The sequence below is a fragment of the Phalacrocorax carbo genome, chromosome 1, assembly GCF_963921805.1.
Source record: "Phalacrocorax carbo chromosome 1, bPhaCar2.1, whole genome shotgun sequence".
Classification (NCBI taxonomy): domain Eukaryota; kingdom Metazoa; phylum Chordata; class Aves; order Suliformes; family Phalacrocoracidae; genus Phalacrocorax; species Phalacrocorax carbo.
In genome coordinates this window covers 126,220,082-126,240,791 of record NC_087513.1, presented here as the reverse complement: position 1 = coordinate 126,240,791, position 20,710 = coordinate 126,220,082, and the positions used below count along the sequence as shown (strand labels likewise).

Below are 20,710 nucleotides of genomic sequence, written 5' to 3'. Positions count from 1 at the left end.
ACATAACTGGAAGGAAGCTCACAAATATTAATTTTGAACAACCAAAGGAAAATAGCTATGTTTTTCTTTGAAAGGGTCACAGAGAATATTATCAAGATTTAAAACATCTTACTGCACAATAATAAATGTCTCACAACAAAAGGTCACTGTGAGTTATATAGGCATACTTTGGCCTAAAAAATTCTATTTGCAAACACATTTTCATTCTGATTCTTGCCCAATAATCTCTAGGTCTTTAATAACTTTCTTCTAAATAACACTTTCTACCACCCATCAATTTCCCCCACACCTTCTTATTTTTTCCCTTGTTATCTTTCAAACACTACAGTAGCGAACACCAGGTAGACATATGAGCCTGCTTATGTTTCACTCACTGGCAAGAATCAATCAAAAAGATCATACAATATCTCAAGTTGGAAGGGACCCATAAGGATCATCACGTCCAACTCCCTGCTCCTCACAGGACTACCTAAAACTAAACCATATGACTAACAGCATCATCCACATGCTCCTTGAACTCTGGCAGGCTTGGTGCCGTGACCAGTTCCCTGGGGAGCCTGTTCCAGTGACCAACCACCCTCTCAGTGAAGAACCTTTTCCTAATGTCCAGTCTGTCCTTCCCCTCACGCAGCTTCAATCCATTTCCCCATGTCCAATCGTTGGTCACCAGAGAGAGGAGATCAGCACCTCACCCTCTGTTGCTGTCTTTGAGGAAGTTGTAGACTGAGTTGAGGTCACCCGTCAGCCTTCTCTTCTCCAAGCTGACCAAACCAAGTGACCCCAGATGCTCATCCTAAGTCTTGCCCTCCAGGCCTTTCACCACCTTGGTCGCCCTCCTCTGGACACACTCTGATAGTTTGATGTCCTTATACTAAGGTGCTCAAAACTGCACACAGTGCTCAAGGTGGGGCCGCACCAGTGCAGTGTAGAGTGGGACAATCACCTCCTCCGACCAGCTGGCTATGCTGTGCTTGATGCACCCCAGGACATGGTTGGCCCTTTTGGTTGCTAGGGCACACTGTTGACTCATGTTCAACTTGCCATCAACCCAAACCCCCAGATCTCCCTGTGGGGCTGCTCGCCAGCCTCTCATCCCCCAATTTGTATGTATAACCAGGATTACCCTGTCCCAGCTGCAGAATCAGGCACTTGCATTTGCTAATTTTCATACGGTTGGTGATTGCTCAGCTCTCTAGTCTATCCAGATGTATGTGTAAGGCCTCTCTTCCCCTGAGGGAGTCCACAGCTTCTCCTAGTTTAGTATCATTGGCAAACTTGCTTAATGTACATTCAACTCCAGCATCCAGAATACAGAAAGAGCTGAATCTTCCACTGCTCTTTCATGACAGAAGAGAGGAAGGAAACCTGTCCCTTATGTTTTCCTACACACTTTTTCAACATCAGGGGAAAATGTCACACAACAACAAAACAGAGAACCAACAGCTAATATAGATTTAAATTTTTTGCTGTGGATTGGGGGCAGCTTTCTCACCTCTTCTGTCTGAACAGGAAAGGTAAAAGGCTGGAATAAAGGTCCTACCACATATCTTATTCTTGAAGACAAGTTTGTTTAGTATTTCCCCCCCAATATTATGAACATTCTAATTGCAGAATAGCTCTGCAGAATTTATTCTATGCTGCATAAGTAGCCTATTTTGGGAATTTATATCAAAACACAGTATCTTCAGATAACACCTGATTAATCACAATCTTTCCTTAGCTAATTTTGTTTAGAGGAAAGCTATAAGCAGAAAGACACACAGCTTGCTATTTTTAAGAGGAAGTTAATAAGGTTACATACTCTGTGAAGACATTATCAAACTTCATATACAAGATACAAAGTCAATGTATCAAAACAGGAACAAGACAATTTTGTCAAACTACTTTAGGACTTGTGTATAAAATAGGAATTTCTTAAGATGATGAAATGGCACAAAAAAATAATTTTACAGGAAATGCCTAGTGTTTTCATCTATACTTTAAGAAGCATGCATTATCAGTATAAATACAATTGGCTAGGAAAGGTTTTATAAAGTTCACTTGCTTAAAAACTAAGCAAAGTGCCTGCTTTAGGATGCACTGCTGATTTAAAAAAGCATTCCTACTAGTCAATATAAGACAGGGAAACAGCAAGAACCATCATCTCTGCATGAATCAAAATACAAAAGCTTTAACTTACACAAATTGGCTTTTACAGGAAATAGTTAAACGTGATCTGTATCTTAACCACTTGGGTGACTGAAATAGAGATCAAGTTCTGAAACACTGTTTTAAAACCTAGTCATGGGACAGACTTAAAATATCAACAACTTCAGAAACAAACTGACTACTTCTCATGGGACAGGCTTGAAATACCAGCAACCTCAGAAACAAACTTACTTCATATATAATCTAGAAAACCAATGTTTGGCTGAATAAAAATATCTATTTTCAAGACATAATTACTAACATGGACTACCTAAGTCATCTGTTACAAGATCATCAGTAACTTCAGAACACAAGCAGAAAAACCCAAAGCCTTTCTTTTTTTTACTGCCATATATGGTTACAGAAGAGTAGGGCTTTATTGTACAGTGAAACTTTTCATCACTGAATGCATACTCCCTTTTTGTTCTAATATAGAAGCACTTTGCACTTTTTGTTAAATTAACAGCCAGAGAACAAAGTGATATTACATGAGTATCTAATTAGGAGAGGTGATAAATATACAAGTAAAATTAGTGGTATGCTGGAACCTTCCAACAAGATTCCTCACTTACATACCAGTAATTCTACTTTTCAGTCTAGGAACAAATTTATCCTTGTGAACCTAATTGTTATAGTTTCACAAATCCATATGTTTTTAAATAGGTACAGAATTTACTTTTCCTTTGGAAAAGTTTGCAGGTTTTTATTTGTAGAGGGAAAAAAATAGGTGGCAAGCACCATGACTTACAACACTGAATTGCAAATAATTACACCAGACATTTGGAAAACCACCAATGTTTGAGAGTTTTTCAGTTGTTGGCTAAACAACTGCAAGTATCTTTGCCAAAAGCAGAAAAAAGTGTCTAATCAAAAGTGAATTTTGCATACAGAAAATAACTTATTCTCTAATCTATTTTAAGAATAAAGTTCAACCAGTCATAGAAAAGACTGCACTGCAACTATATTTCTATTCAGTTGTGCAACCCAGTTTTCAATTTCAATCTCATTCAGAGGTTACAAGCTGCATCTTGTGCTTTAGCACAGAGCAAGCCTGTTCCCCTCCAGTGATTCACACAAATTCAGTTCTAGAGATGAAAGATAGCGTACTAGCAAGCAATGCTGTACTGGGTTTACTGTCTATTTCTTCCACAAGTTCCAGAACAGACACCCCATGTGTTGCTGGTACAAGGGGAACTATTTGACTGCACACTAGATGGACACCCAGGAGGCACTCATGAAGCTTTCAGCTATGAGGTAACCAGTCCCTGTCATCTTTGACTCTCAGAACTTATTTGCTGATCCAATTATTAGCACTGCTTGAGATGCTCCTCTTTAAATTCTACACAGGGCAAAATATCACCATCTTGAATTAAACCATCTCCTCTAACAGTCTGTCACTCTACAAAGCAGTAAGGTTACAGAGCAGAGAGCTTTATAATGTTCAACTACAGCATAAGCACACATTTTTTTCATATATTTCTCCTAGGTGAATATAAAGGATACAAGGTTATTAGTTCAATCTTGAGGCTTGCCCTACTATATTTAAACATTAAGAGACCCGATGCTAAGTATTAGACTCATTTTTACTCTTCCCACCAGAAACTCACCATGAGGTGAGCCACTGAGAACAGCACAAACATATAGGAATCTGCATTTATTAGTGGTTTAGCAGGCAAATTGTAGCAAATTGCATTAAAATATAGCATGTGGATCACAGTGTGGAAAAAGACAGCTTATATCTATACAAAGGCATACATAAAAAGAAAATGCAACAGCTGTTCAGCATTGCCTTCTAGTAAAGAATGTTTCAGAAATGTTCTCTGCAATGCAGGAAGTAGGGCAGAGAATATACAGAAATGGACAAAATTAGAAAGACCATGTGAAAAACAAGGAACCTTTCAAACATGATTGAATAAAGTGCAAAAGATAAGAGTTAAGGTAAAATAGGCAAGTCTATTACATATAAGACTAATCGACAGTAATATCAGTCATGTCACCCTCATAAAATTTCAATATACAGAAGATGTATAAGTCATATTTTAAAGATATGAGTATCTAGAGTTTGAATACACATTTTGGATATATATGAAAAGGTAATTTGAACTCATGATCTTGTCAGAAGATATGAAAGCTCCAGATGCTCTAAATCTGGAAATGGGGCTACTTATTGAGATACTTTTACTTCAGTGCATGCACATTAAAACTCTGTCCCCAAAGCTGGAAAAAAAATTGCTTTAGAGCACGTACATACAGGCAGCTCTTATGCTATTTCAATAGAGCACAAAGGTAACATTAAAACATAAACAAACAAAGGATTTTGCTTCAATGTATGACTTATTTTGCAAAATGTTAAATTCTTGTCAAAAAAGTCAAATTAATTTACAGTGAAATGCATGGAACAATTGATTTTCCAATTACAGAAAAGAACATAATTTCTACTTACCCTCAGGATCAAGGAGTTTCTCAATGCCCAGGTGTTGCCTGGCTATGTTGAATGCATGGTCTAATCGTTGTACAGGTGACTGCTGAGAAGTAACAGTGTTCCAATCAAATAGGTCTGGTCTAAAGCAAAAATAAGATAAACAGTGTGTGTCTTCTTTTTTAGCATTAGATTTAATTACATATTTCTATGGTTATCCATCAGCATCAGCTACTACTTTTTTATTTTCTTAATGGAAGAGCTTGTTCAATCAGCGCTGGAACTAATGAAGCTTCGTTTCTAATGGGTTTGCGTCCTGTACTCATCCAATGTTCATCATCACATTAACCACATTACGTATTCTCCACTAGGTCTCAACAGCCTATAACCTCACTCCCTAAAGTCGCCTGTTTTCACCCATAGCGCTCTACTCCTGTCACTGCCCAAAACGCCTGCAGCGGGCTTGCTGCCCTCTTCCAGTCCCGAAGAGTGCCTGGGTGATAAGGATCATGTGCTGTGGCCGTGCACACTGGGACAGGCTTGTGGCAGGCCAAGCAGGACAGATAACTGCTGAGGTAGTTCTGCAGCCTTCCTTCTCGCTCCAGCCACCAGTTTTTCACTCCACTTCACTTACTATTTCTAAGAATGTAATTGCTTCTGAGATTACCAGCTCACTGTTATATCCGATTGAAATCGGTCAACAGATTCAAAAATTCATGACCTGGGAATGTACACAGCATAGCTGTACATGCCACTTTTCTTACCAAAACCTTTAGAAAAATACACACTTTTCAGATGACTATAAAACCATAGTCCAATCATAGGTTTTACCTGATAGGAGCAAAAGCACAATTTAAACATTCCTGCAGGAAAAGACAGTTGACCAAAACTGAATTATAGCTCAGACACACCATCTAAGCCCTTGTATTATCGGTTGCACTACTTGCAATATAAATAATGTTGATACACTGTGATCTTTGGCATTTCATCTGAGAGATATCCATTAGGAGATCAGAATTTGTTATCAGGCACTCTGGAAAAAAAGTTTAATCAAGTATTCCGTAATTAATGTGCATATAATAGGAAGAAAAACAACTACACTATTTGTAACTGATAGTGTGCTCTAAATCAGAAAACATTTAAACAAATAATTTTACCTACAGATAAACCAAGTATGTTATTTACACAAATTAAAATATTGCAATTAGTTATGACTGATTTATTTACCTTTTTATTAATTTTAAAAGTTCATTTTAAACAGTCTCCCATAGTTATAATAGATGGCAAAAGTATTCACTACATCATACTGTAATAATGTCAAGAGAGCAAAGGAAAAATGCCGTTTATGGTGTAGTAATTTCCTGGTTATGCACCTTTGCTGTCCAATTTTTTTCTGAGAGGGGAGTGATTTACATAGTAATAATTAAGTTATTCTGAAGTATTTTGCTTCTCTATGCAGAGGTTCTTAAACATTAATTAAAAATAGAGGTTTCTCCTTCCCATATGCAGAACAACTCACTGAGGCGAGTAGCTCTGCTGCTGACACAACTAGCAGTGGAGCACTCTAGTTTGGGGCACAGTGGGGTTTCCCAAACTGGAGGAACCTCAGGGGAAGCCAAAAGAGCTACCAGGAGCCTGCAGATCATGCGACAGTGGCTGATGAGACCTGGCCAGGAGCAAAGGCAGCCAAACCCCCACAGGTATGAAAGAAGCCCTTAGGGAGCACTAGTGACCAGGGTGTGGCACAACAGTTTGCACAGAAGGGGGCTGAAGCTCTGCCAGCTTGACCAGGGAGCAATGGTATCCACCTGGCAGAAAGCCACGGCCTCTCTAAGCTCTGCACTCACCATGACGGATGCAGCTTCCCAGACAGAGCTCCAGCGGGAACACACTGCCACCCAGGTGTGCGGCTGCAGTGTGTGTGCCCTGCTCTTACACCAGTATGGGACAGCAGCAGTGTGCACACCTGTGTGAGGTGCACCCAGGTAGGGGAACTCCTCCGCTTAGTGACAGAGTTCCAGGTGAGGTAAATAGGCTGAGGAGTATCAAAGAGAGTGAGAGAGAGAGATGCTACTGGAATTGCACCATACCTTCCCTGGGACAGGTGCAACAGGCAGACAGGACACATGGTACAGAGGATTCCCTATCCTCTCTCCGCCTGGCAGGACATGGTGACTTAAGGGATAGGGGGCAATGGCAGCAAGTTCTAACTGGTACAACAGGTGCACCTCCTCTGTACCCTTGCATAATATGTATGAAGCTCTGCAAGCAAAAATGAACAAAAATGAGGATGATGGTTCATCTAGCTTGGAGGTATCACCGACGTTAAGTTGGCCTACGCCCTGTGTCAAAACTGCTTCCATAAATAAAAAAAGACATGTCATTGTCATAGGAGACTTTTTTCTGAAAGAAAGAGAAGGCCCAATATGCAGACCAGACCTACTTCTTGGGGAAGTCTGCTGCCTCCCTTGGGCCTGGGTTAAGGATGTGAAGAGGAAACTTCCTACCCTGGTACTGCCCTCAGATTATTATCCACTCCTGATTTTTCAGGTAGGCAGAGATGATGTTGCAACAAGAAGTCTTCAAGAAGAACCAAGAAAGACTTCAGGGCCTTGGGACAGCTGGTTAAGGGATGAGGAGCACAAGTAATATTCTCCTCTATCCTTCCAGTTGCAGGGAATTATGAGGGAAGAAACAGGAAGAGCCAGCAGATCAACACCTGGCTCCGAACCTGGTGTCACCAGCAGAATTTTGGGGGTCTTGATCATGGGCCGATTTACACAATACCAGGCCTGCTGGAAACAGACAGGGTACACCTGTCTCAAAGGGAGAAAAGGACCTTTGCACAGGATGTAGCAAGGCTCATTCAAAGAGCTTTAAACTAGATCTGAAGGGACAAAGAGATAAAACCAGGCTCTCTAGAGGATAAGCCTGGGGACGGCATGCCAATGTTTGAAGGACGGCGTGCTAGTGAGGTCCTTCTCAGTGGAGGTAGGGGATAGAGATCCATGCAGCAGCATGTTGTGAGGTTATGCAGGGGGAAAATTAGAAGGGCCAAAGCCCAACCAGAACTTAATCTGGTTACTGATGTAAAAGACAATTAAAAATATTTCTATAAATAGCAACAAAAGGAGGGCTAAGGAGAATCCCTTCCTTTATTGAAAGTGGGGTGGAACATAGTGACAAAGGATGAGGAAAAGGTTGAGGTACTTGATGTCTTCTTTGCCTCATTCAGTAAGATGAGTTTTTCTCTGGGTAACCAGCCCCCTGAGCTGGAAGATGGGGAGCAGAATGGAGCCCCCATAACCCAAGGGGAAATGGTTAGTGACCTGCTACACCACCTAGACACACACAAGTCCATGGGCTGGATGGGATCCACCCAAGGGTACCGAGGGAGCTGGCGGAAGCGCTTACGAAAGACACTTCCAATCATTTATGAGCAGTCCTGGCTAACCAGAGAGGTCCCAGTTGACTGGAAGTTAATAAATGTGACACCTATCTGTGAATGGCTGAAAGGATGATCCAGGGAGCTACAGGCCTGCCAGTCTGACCTCAGTGCCATGGAATATTATAGAGCAGATCATCTTGAGTGCTATCATGCACCATGTCCAGGACAACCAGGCGATCAGGCCCAGTCAGCATGGGTTTAGGGAAGGCAGGTCCTGCTTGACTAACCTGTTCTAGACTTTACTAAAGCCTTTGACACCATTTCCCACAGCATTCTCCTGGAAAAACTAGCTGCTCATGGCTTGGATGGGTATATGCTTCGCTGGGTAAAAAATTGGCTGGATGGCTGAGTCCAAAGAGTTGTGGAGAGTGGAGTTATATCCAGTTGGTAGCCAGTCAAAAATGGTGTTCCCCAGGGCCCAGCACTGGGGCCAGTTTTGATTAATATCTTTATTAATGATCTGGATGAGGGGATCAAATGCACCCTCAGTAAGTTTGCAGATGACACCACATTGGGCAGGAGTCTCAATCTGCTCGAGGGTAGAAAGGCAGTAAGGAGAGGTCTGCACAGGCTGGATCAATGGGCCAAGGCCAACTTTTTAAGGCTCAACAAGGCCAAGTGCTGAGCCCTGCACTTGGGTCACAACACCACCATGCACTCTACAAGGCTGGGGGAGGAATGGCTGGAGAGCTGCCTGGAGGAAAAGGACCTGGGCATGTTGGTTGACAGCTGCCTGAACATGAGCCAGCAGCGTGCCCAGGTGGCCAAGAAGGCCAACAGCATCCTGGCTTGTCTCAGGAATAGTGCGGCCAGCAGGAGCAGGGAGGTGATCGTGCCCCTGTACTCGGCACTGGTGAGGCCACACCTCAAGTACTGTGTGCAGGTTTGGGCCCCTCACTAGAAGAGGGACACTGAGGTGCTGAAGCATGTCCAGAGAAGGGCAATGAACCTGCTGAAGGGTCTAGAGAACAAGTCTTATGAGGAGCAGCTGAGGGAACCGGGGTTATTTAGTCTGGAAAAAAGGAGGCTGAGGGGAGACCTTATTGCTCTCTACAACCACCTGAAAGGAGGTTGTAGGAAGATGAGTGTTGGTCTCTTCTCCCAAGTAAATAGTGATAGGACAAAAGAAAATGACCTCAGGTTGCATGAGGGGAGGTTTAGATTGGGTGTGAGGAAAAATTTCTTTATCAAAAGGTTGTCAAGCACTGGAACAGGCTGCCCAGGGAAATGATTGAGTCACCACCCCTGGAGGTATTTGAAATACATGTAGATGTGCTTATGGACATGGTTTAGTGGTAGACTTTGCAGTATTTGGCTAACGATTGGACTTGATAATCTTAAAGATCTTTTCCAACCTAAATGATTCCATGCTTATAACTTCAAAATATCAAATTTGGCTGGAGGTAGAATAGAGAGGGAGAGGAAATGTAGATTATAATCTCTCTTTCTAGTCATGGATGCATTAAATTCCGTGATCTCAGACTGGTCTGTTTTCTGAAACACAGTCAAAATACAGATTATTTCTGTTCAATTTTTTGCACCCTTGTACTGAGTGTGACTGAGATGGAGCAGACATTCTTCATAGCAGTCCATGTGTTTTGGATTTGTGGTTAAAACAGTGTTAATAAACCAATCGTTTGGATGTTGCTGAACCTTGCTTACACAGGACCAAGAAGTTCTCTTTTTAACCTCCCTGCAGCCTCCCCAAGTGAGTAGGCTGGGGGTGGGCAAGAAGCTGGAAGCGGACACAGCCGGGTCAAGTGACCCAAACTGTCCACAGGGATAGTCCATACTATATAGCTTGCTCAGCAATAAATACTGGGCTAATGGAAGAGGGGAGTGGAGGGGGTTGTCTTCCAAGGTGGCTGCTACTTGGAGAATGGCTGGGCATCAGTCTGCTTGTGAGAGATGCTGAGTTACTGCCTTTTGCATTGCTTGTTTTTCTAGTCTTTTTTTTTTTTTTCTTCATTTATTAAACTCTTTGACTAATGGGTTTTCTTGCTTTTGCTCTTCCTGTGCACTTCTCTGTCCTGTGGGAGCAAGGGGAGAAGCAAGCAAGCAGCTGTGCAGGTTCTCAGCTGCTGACTGGGGTCAACCCACCACACTCCTTCACCTTACTCTACAGGCATATGGATATTCTTCAATTCTTCATTCTCTCCAAATTTAACATGTTTTGGCTGGCATATGGCATAGGATGAATAAGCTCATACATCAAATTTAGCAAAAAGAACACTAGTAACCACAAAGCTATCTGTTATGACTTCCTTACAAATTCTGCAAGGATGCGTTGCAGAAATAGTAGACAGACTAGGGTGTAAAAAGATTATTCAGTGACAAAAAATTTCAGGAGAAGAAAAGAAAGGTATGATATCCAAGGGACTACCTCCCCCCACAAAAGTTTTTGCAGGTATTTGGTCTGAAGTTCTAATCACCCTTGTGCTGCTCAGAGCAACATATTATCTTCACACAAACATGACTCGTTTGGTGATATAAGATTTTATATACAAGAACATTCTGTCTTCTAACCAGTCAGGACTCCACTGGGCAACAACAATAAAGTTTAGAATTATTCATTGGGGAATGACACAATACTGTCTTATTCCTCTTGAAAAACCTCTGTCATCATTAATAGTATCTTAGACATTCAGTTTCATCCAACTTCTGAATTGCATAATCCAGGAGGATATTTTCTAGTTAATGTGTCCAGATAGGCCAAGACTATTATCACATCTTCTGTAGAAGTAAGATTCTTGATATAAGACACAGAGAATGATTTTCTGTTTGTTTGATTTTTAAACACTCAAGCATTCTAACACTAAAGTTTCAATAACAGAGTTTCAGCTACCATGTTGTAGAACACTTTGGTTGAATTTGCGTGCTTACTAGCTCAACTGTGCATGTCTGTCCTTGTGTAGAGCATACGCAACATCTCCCTTTTTACAGTTACTACAGACAGCAAAAATTTGAACCCTCTGAGACACAGCTGTAAAAGTACTAAGCTCCAGTAAGTCACTGACAGGTTTCTTATGAATTTTCTTAGTACTGTATATAAAGAAGACAGCACAAATTCCAAGCCAACTTAAGTGTGTATAGCCATCTACTGCAACTCAGCTCTGACAAACATCAACTTAATTAAAAAAAATAAATTCAAAAAGCTCTCCCTATTCCAACAGCCATTTAAATTTCCAGATTTTCCCTTTGTTGAAAGAATACTTGCATATATACTTTTCAGTAGCACCATCACTAAAATAAGAATTTCACAATGTCAGCTTGAAGCATCAGCTTCTCAGTGTGACGTGACCAGATATTTCACTGAGTATATTTACACAGCAATGCTGACAAGTATGATTGCAGGAGTTATTACAGCCTAGAAGATTAAGAACTGTAGTATATGGCAAATAGCTTTTAAAAATGCCTGAAACACCACAAACAGAATTTCAAATAGCAACTATTATTAGCTTTCTAAGGAGTTATAAATCCAGGGATGAAAAGGTACGAAACAGCAGAGAAGAGAACAAACAGAATACTGACTGTCCACTTTTTTTCTCTCTCTGTATTGTTCAAATTATACAATGGGAGAAGAAATTTGTTCTCTCATCTGCAGCTTGGTTCATGTCTGACAGGGAGTAAAGCCAAGAAGAAATAACCAGCAGTCTTCACTACTCTCCCTGAGCACATACAAGCATAAGCACGTTCAAAGAATCTAGAATTAGCTAGAATGTGTTAAATTCCATCTAGCCACTCACTGATCAGCTAAGTCAGCACTGATTTTTTATTACATTGACAAGATCATGGTAAGCCAAACTTAAAGGATTAAAGGCTTCAAATGGAGAAGTGTACTGTAAAATGAACATGTATATTGAACATAAGGTAATTTTGTACCTGCAGTTCTTTCCTATAACTAACAAAGAGGGGAAAAATAAAGGGGGGGGGGGGGGGGGGGGGGCAATGGCAGGGAGGGAAGAAGAGGGGAAATAAAAGGGAGTAAAACAAACCTGAAGTTTCTCCAGATATATTTGCAAGGAAAGTAGTTGGTCACAAAGAATAAAACGGACTTCCGCCCCTCCCCCACCCCCAATGTATTATCTCATTTATGGTGGAAATAGAGCAGCCATGCTAAGAAAATTTAATCTGAACTATACTAAAACCAAACAAATACAGACATATCATGGATAAAATAAACCACAGTTACTACAAAACCAACAGGTTACCATCTGATTTAAAGCAAGCAACAAAACAAAACTTGGAGGCGTTAGACAGCTATGTCCAGTAACTTCATCCTACCACAGTGCTCTGTTCCTAGCCATAGCCCCTATCAGCAATACAGTTTCATACCACATCTTTAAAATTTACTGTTATTGGTCAAGATGATCTCCAGAGGTCCCTTCCAGCCCCTACTATTCTGTGATTTTTCCTCAGAGACCACGTGTTAAGTCTTTGTCAAAAATGGAAAGCTAATTTTCATGAGTGCATATAGATATTATGACCAAATAACCCCCACAAGAGTTTATAAACAGGGAAGAAAAAAATCAACAGAGTTTTTGGGGTTTGGTTTCTTTACTTACTAAATAACATGTTTATTCATTCAAATAAGTTTTTCCATATCAATCTGAACTTAATTCATCTAAGATGCATACAGCAGTGAAGCCTGAAAAAGTAATGAATTCTACAAAGGTATAGATTCCAGAAAAGTAAGAGATCAAAGCAGACACTCCAGAGGGAGAATTCTAAAGGAAAGAAGTGAAACATTTTGAAGCTACTTTAATATCAGAGAATGTAGTGTTTTAATTTCTTCAGATGTTCTGAAGCGCCTCATTTCTAAAGTATCACGAGCCATTAAAAGAGCAACCTTTATAACTTACATAACTTTTGGTAAAAAAAAAAATTACACAGAGGTAGTTATGAACATCACAAAGAAACACCATGTGTGTTTTATAGGTCGCTTTCTTAAGCTGTATTAACACCTAGCTAAGGTTATAACCTGTTGTTCTAGTTTTACTTATCCAAGGAAATCTTGTATATGTCTTCAGTACTTCCACAATTAAAACAAACCAAGAGCCGTTAACTAGCATATAACCTAGTGACTTGTTACAATAAAAGTATTTCCATACCTCTTCATACCATAGCTTTTAGTTCTAGCTTTTAACTTACCGAAGACACACTTTTGCTTCTTCTATCTAGGACCTCTTTTTAATGCCATTTTCCTTCTCCCCTCCTGACTCTGCCCCCCTGAAGCAGAAACAGCTGCAATGAAGTGCTCATTTTTAAGGCAGTCACCTGGCCTAAGTTCAAGCATTTTAAAGAAGCAAGGATGAAGCTAATGAATACTACTTGTCCCCACTTCAAAATCCTGATTAAAGGACTAGGAGAAGAGGAAAAAAGAAAAAAACAGCAAACCAAAAAAATCACCACCAAACAAAAAAAACCCCACCCAATTCTCAACAAAGTTAGAGAAAAGAGGCAAAGCACTCTCTGATACCCATCTGGAGGATAAAGATTACAAGAAGTAAACAGGGAAACCTCTCTGTGATCTGGAGCCTGAAGTAGGGAGAGTTTGAACTGTAGCAGAACTGACATTTCTTCCTTAGCAAAATATTTTAGTTTCTGTACATTCCTAGGGTGATGGAGCCACTCCACAGCTGCTGCCTTGTTTATTTGGTTCAATGCAGAGCATTTAATTCAAGGAGCCATATCCCAGATTTATCTTTATGTTCTGAAAATTCTCACCCTGGGCTCATTGATGTGCCCTTGTGGCTTTGCCAAGTAACCCATGCTTCATTGCTCCTCACACTCAGTATTAAAAGTAACTGCTAGAGAGCCTAAATGTCCATAGAGAGATGGTGATTACACAAATGGGAATATCTGCTCAAAATAACCCCTTTTGTAAAGCCCCTTTGTAAAATGACAGCGAAAGGGCATTAGTGATATCTGATCAAAACAAAAGTCAGCCATAAGCAAGGGAATGGTGGGCTAAAAGACTATGAAAGATAAAGCTTCTCAGTGAGAGTACTGCTCTCACAGTGTATTATGTCTATGTAGTAAGTGTTTCATAGTAGTATCTTATTTTCTTTTAATCCCTTCAAGGAGACACTGAGAATATTCATCCAGATACAAATTCCACACTCCTGTATGAACCTCCTTAAAAAAAAAAAACCAAACCAAACCAAAACCCACCAAAACAAAAAAGCCACCTACCCATCCCTGAAAACATTATATAAGAGAAATGAAAATATCACCACTTAAATAATAAAATAAAAACAAACCAACCCCCATCCTTTAAGACATGCATTTTGTTAGTTATTTCTAGTTCATAGTGATTTCATTATTATCAATCATTGAAGTAAAAGGAACCATATTAGATCTTTTGGGTGATTCATGTAAAGCCAGTATCCTCTCCTTAATAACAGCATTTAAGCCTTCCATGTCACAGGAGTTTAAGGAATTTCAGAGCTTGAGTCCCCGTTCTTGTGCACATATATTGTTGTGGGAATTCAACAAGGCTGCCTTAACTCTTTTTTCCTCCATTCTTTAGCTTTTTGCACCTGAACCATGGACAAAGATGATTTAGTACTACCTAGGATGGTTTTGAAGGGGAAATACCTAAAATATGACAGTGGTATAAAAAGAAGAAAGGCCAAGTTGTAACAACTTTCCAATGTGTTTATTCCTTGACAAAAAGGACCTCGACTATGAGTATGATGAATATAATGATACTTTCTATAATGCAGTGCCTGTCCTGAAATGTTTCACACAGTCACTCAGCCTTGATACTTTATGGTGAAACAGATAAATACTATTTAGCAATCAAATTGAATTATATACTTAGAAAAGTACATGAACATGATGTAAGAGAGGCTGGGGGTTGATTTTTCCTTTTTAAAGACCAGATGGACACATGGAATATATTGTTAGTAGCAACTCCAGAGTGCGTTAACATCAAAACCAAGAAGAGAGGTAAGTCTGTCTTCCATCTTTATCTACTCAATCAGCTTCCTCCTGCTATTCTCCTTTCCCCATCCCCACAGTCAAAAGATGCTGCCCACAAAGTTAGTGCAACAAAAATGTAAGAGAGGCTGTAAATTTAGGCTGAACATAAAAGCTGTTGAAGGACAAATCAAAGACACAAAAATTACTGTAATCATAAGATAGTATATACTGTTATTTATTTTAATGTTTAGATGTATTTCCTTCAAAATTATTTGCCATTATCTGCCATGAGCTGCAAAAAGATCACAAAAAAGCTAATTTCATTTCCCTGAAATCACAGTAAACCAGTGTGTCAAGAAAATTTCCGACTTACTGTATGTAGTGTTTTCTGAAAGTAGAATGTTAATTAGATCTATTTCTAGTAAGTTACAAATTAAAAATTTGAGCACTCAGCCAATATATCAGATGAGGTAATATAGAGACTACAGTATAGTGTATATTTTGATGTAGTTATAAAAAAAGGCATGAAATATTTTAAAAAGAAAAATCTAATTGTAAAACTACTAGTGAGTTTTAGGTACACAGTAGAACTAACCACAGCATGTAGTAACTGATCTTAATAGCTTACTACTTTACACCAAAACATCATTCTTAAAATTATACCATAAAAGTATTGTGAAGTGCTGTTTTTAAAAGCAAATGAAATAGGGCTGAGTTTAGAAAAGAAAATTTAACTTTTGCATATTGTGAGAGACTGATTCCTATAGATGTAAAAAAGAAATCACTTCAATGCTACCAGAATCTTCCCGCACTTTCAGAGAGCCTAAATACTATGGGAAAAATTTGGCTAGCATCATTCTTACAAAGAAGATGGAGACTCCCTTTTTACACGGAGTCACATGGAAAGGACAAGGGGGAATGGACACAAGTTGCTCTTGGGGAGATTCCGACTGGACACCAGAGGGAAATTTTTCACACTGAGGACAGTCACCCATTGGAATAATCTCCCCAGGGAAGTGGTTGACTCGGCCACGTTGGACACCTTCAAGAGTCGTCTGGGCAGGGTAATGGGCCATCTTGTTTAGACTCTGCTCTTCCTAGAAAGGTTGGACTAGATGACCCTTGAGGTCCCTTCCAACCTGGGATTCTGTGATTCTGTGATTCTTTCAGTGTTGGAGAGATTTTTGTTTGTTTTACTGTTTGGTTTGGTTTTTTTTTTCTGGTAGAAGAGAGTCTAGGAATAGTACTAAAATTGGCAAAAGATACACACATCAGGCACCAGGTTCACTATATGAGTTCATTATCATACCTGATTTTCAAATTATGACTAGCCCTTTTTCAGACTAATTCTGCTTCCATTTCTGAGAACATCTAAATGTGACGAAGACAACGCATACAAATTACAGCCTGAGGGTCAACGTGGAAGGCTTATGGCTTACCTCTGAAATACACCTGAAGGCTAAACTCAAAGACTTCAATGTCAAAAAAGTAGAAGCTACTATTTGTAGTAAAGCCTATTTTTTACAATTAAACCAGGAAAGTCTTTAACATTTCAGGAATGATGAACATATGTTTTAAATCTTTAAAAATTAATTTTTCCACCAATGTATTTTATATATGTACTAGGTTATTCCCTAAGTAACCATAAAGACAACCATAGCTGTTCTGACAGTTAGAATGACAAATCCTTGCTTTTCTTCAAGAGCCCATTTCAGTATAAAAATTGCTGGGAGAAAGAAAGGTACTGAAACACATTGTAGAAAGGGACAATCAGGAAGGAGGAAAAAAGACAATGGAAAAGGTGAATTAATGAAATACAGACTAATAAGCTCAGAGGAAGATAGGAAAAAAAAAGAATATCTGGACCAAACTTTATGTAGAACAAGAAAATGGTAGACAAAGAAGTAGAACAGGAGAACTGGAGAAACACAAAATCAAAGAGGGAAAACGGAGGACCTAAATTCAAAGTGCTTCTCTTCAGAGGGCTTGTCATTCTATGTATGTAAACCACAAAATATTAATAAAGCATAGGATGTGTAAGACACAGGTTTCTCTGAGATTTTACGTAAACCGGTGTTGATCAGCTTAAGTGTATATTCAAACTGTCTTCTTTAGGCACAAAGCCAAGACACTCTGACACCCAAGAAGTAGGTAGGTACCTGCATTTTAGAGTGACCAAGTCAGGTGTCAACACTTCTTAGAGAAGGCTTTTTATTCTTATAAGATAGAGCTAGGTGATCCTGAACACTCAGAGTGTCTTAGTGTACCTCTTTTATTGATTGCATCTTGAATCTTGAAGGGCAATTTAGTGCTCCTGCATATTAAGCATGAAGCGCAGTCACCAAAAATCAATATAGAGGATGCACTAAACACAGAGGTTCTCTTAAAAATAACTGACTTAGGGCTTCAGAGAACATTGGGTCTTCCTCTGAGACTTTTGCGGAATAACTTAGTGGTTAAAGTCCAGAAGAAGACAACAGGTGTGTCTTGGGGACTTGCCTCAGGGAACGTGAACGTACACTTGCCGTTTCCCAGATGAGTCCTCTAACTACTGGGAAAGAGACAAGAGTTTTGTGGAGTAATTCTTTTTCACTTCTATTGAAGATAGGCTCACTGTAAAGAAAGCTATGCAAGATTTACGGCAGCAGACTCAAGAAGAGTAAAAGCAAGCTTAAGTTTTGCAGCCCTTGCAGTTTAGAAAACCCGAATAAAGTGCATAAATTGTAGTGAGCAGGAAATGAATGTTCACAAGTGAACTTTGCACTGAACTGAACACAGCAGTGCATAAAGTATGACACACAAACACTTATTTTGTCTAGACAATCCCAATGTGGCCTAGGCAGGCAACTGCCTTCCCCACCAGGGACTGCTCCTGAATACGAGCCTCTGCTCAGACTTCTGGAGATCTTCTTACAGAGAGAGACAAAAAGGAATTTCTGATTACTGATTTCAGACACCAGATGATATTGCATGAACCTGTAGAGCACACAATCTGAATATCTGAGTATCAGATACCCTAATCAGGAAACAGAGAGTCTGATATTTTGTCTAGGAGGAAAGACATGCCACCACTTTGGCCTTCTGCTGCACTGATTTGCTGAAAATGAAATCAAGGTAGTTACAATGCCATAAAATACTACCAGTTTTAGGCTTTGAGTCTACAGTAATAATTAGTTAGCCAACATAATTTCAGCATAACTATTTTTTGGCTTTTTTTGAAATATTTTCCCTTTGAGGCATATCTATTTTTCCTTCCCCAGCTGTATCCAATGCCACAGGGCAGCAGCATACCACCAAAAGTAGTAGAAATCACTCAGTCCTTTCTGTAACACTGAGTTCCAGAGTGACTTAAGTAACCTGGTGTTTGAGTTAAAACCAGCATTTTCCCACTTAATAAGGCTATGTATAGACAATGTTTTAGGAAGATGAAAAGGTATTCTAGCTCCCACACTGTAACAGAGCTTACATGAAGGTGAATGATGCAGACAGAGTATCCTGTACAAAGCTTTACTTATTTATTTTAATCACCTACAAGCATGGAATCAGATATTTAGAAAGAAAGGGATTAATTGATTTCTACAGGATAATTGCATTGTTATATTCAGGTCCACCAGAATGAAATCACTTAAGAAATGAGAGACAGAGCAAATTAAAATGAGAAATTATCATCAGCAGAAATAACAACAAAAAAAAAAGAGTACACTTAGAGAGGGTTTGAAAAAAAACCCCCACCAAACCACATTTTAATGAATGACCAATGAATAAAGTAGTTATCAAAAGCTAGTGACCGTCACTATATTGTAGTTCTTTTCTTATTTAGCTTCCCAAATGCAATTCTTTTAATACCCACATAAGCACTTACAAGAAGGTGTGAGCGCATCAGCAGCGGAGTAACAGCAGGATGGTGGGGAAGGCCGTTGTTAATGTTATAAATACTGAATGCAGGTGAAACACATACACGGAGCCCTTTCAGAGTGTAATAAATTCTTCCTTAAGATAATGCCTCATTCCTAACATTACAGGCAAACAACACTTGTAATTGCAAGGTCTTGGACCTTAGTTCAGTCAGATCTATTCAAGGCTCCCAGGCGTATGAAGGGTGAAAAAATGGACACAGAGCAAGAGATGCTTATTGTACCTGGGATGGTGGTGTAAGGCATAGCTGCTGTAACTGGCTGTCAGTGTTAGTCTTCAGAATACAACAGCAGTAGACTTAATCAGACAGTTTCATTCAGAAACAATTACATGAGCCAGTGAAAATTTTGGAAAGAAATATCTGCAGCTCTTCACTGCTTTAGCTGGAAAGCACATATTGTCTCAGACTATCCTTTTAGAAGTATTTTGCCTCATTTTATTTTAAGCCTTTAATGCAGCTAAAAAAAAATTGGCCTGACTTGTACTACTATCTTGTAAATCCCTGTTGTCTCGTACCAAACAGAACATACCCATTTAGTTGTCCTAAAACTCAACCAACTGATAACTTGGAGCAGTCATCCACCTTGCAGGCTATAGAAGTAGGAGAAGAGAGATCAGGAGGCTTACCACTTTGGAGTAATAAGGACTACTTTAAAACCAGTAGTGGCTAGAACTAGACCTTTAAGATAGACTGGCTTACACACCCTCCTTAAGCCAAGTGCACAGAACCACCAGAGAACACTGACTCACTAAAGGTAGTGTTTTATACAGCACAGACTAGAACAAGACTATTTCTGAGAAAGGGTGAAAACTTAAATCAGCTGGGGGAACAACGTGAAAGTTTTGGAAAAAAAAGGCTACCTTCTCCAGCTGTGTCCTTTCGAGACAAATCCATACTTTCAATTCAGCAGCTGTCAGAGGCTTTTGACAACCTCTACATCTTCCCACTGTAAGTCCCCACAGGCAAATCTCCTTCTCCCTCTAGGACAACCTCAAGGGTTTCATTTTGGATCTATTTCTTGGTCTTCTCAAAAGTTTCCAAGCCTGTACTCCTTGAGACTCTCTACCTGGTATATGCACTGAAATTCCAGAAAAGGATCTGAACTGGAGATATTCATAGTGCTGTGAAAAGCTCAGACCCTCTCTTTCCACAGAAGGATTCAGTCTGATGCCAGATGCAGAACCCAGGTGAAAGCAAACAGACAGACATTTAAAAGAACGCTGAAACACCCACACAGGAAGCAGCTAAAAACCCCACATAATAGATACACCAGCTTCAAGCCCTGTTACAGCTGTCTGTTACAATCTCACTAAAATAATGAAGAGTTAGTTTTCCTACCTGTGACTGTGGAGGAGTGCATTGAAAGCCAATCCATCAGACCAGCTACTGGTGAAATTGATAACATTGACCTGTGGGTAATTACGAGTAGATTGGCGGACCCAGCTCAGCAGAATCTTTTCACTGTTTGTCTGCTGCAGTCCAGCCATGATGTTTTTCATTACATCTTTGACCTGCAATAGGAGACAGAATTTCATCAATGATTCAACTTACTCATTACAAGCCTTTTTTTTTTTTTTGACACAACCACCCTCCCCCTTTTTTTTTTTTTTTTTTTTTTCCCCTGAAGATTTAAGCCTTAAAGAAAAACCTTCTAAGTAATTACAGAAAATACCCGGTGTCACAGTATAATGATAGTAGTCAGGTCTGAATCCTTAAGAAAACCTGATATTGACTTTTTGGTCACCATTGTTGATGCATACTGTACATTCATCCCTGTGCCACATAAAACAGTTGTGCATGAAGAGAGAAGGCT

The 20,710-nt window shown here is 39.7% G+C and overlaps 1 protein-coding gene across 8 annotated transcripts in view; it reads right to left on the bottom strand.

Annotated features, from left to right (window-relative positions):
* The window catches only part of DMD (dystrophin), a 1,139,896-nt gene that overhangs the window by 894,199 nt on the left and 224,987 nt on the right, over positions 1-20,710 (bottom strand). For all 8 annotated transcript variants that reach the window (XM_064473561.1, XM_064473589.1, XM_064473531.1 and 5 more), the window contains exons 6-7: positions 20,236-20,408; positions 4,631-4,749 (exon numbers count right to left, since the gene is read on the bottom strand). In XM_064473561.1, the coding sequence (XP_064329631.1) occupies positions 4,631-4,749; positions 20,236-20,408 (292 nt within the window). The remainder of the gene's footprint in view (positions 1-4,630; positions 4,750-20,235; positions 20,409-20,710) is intronic.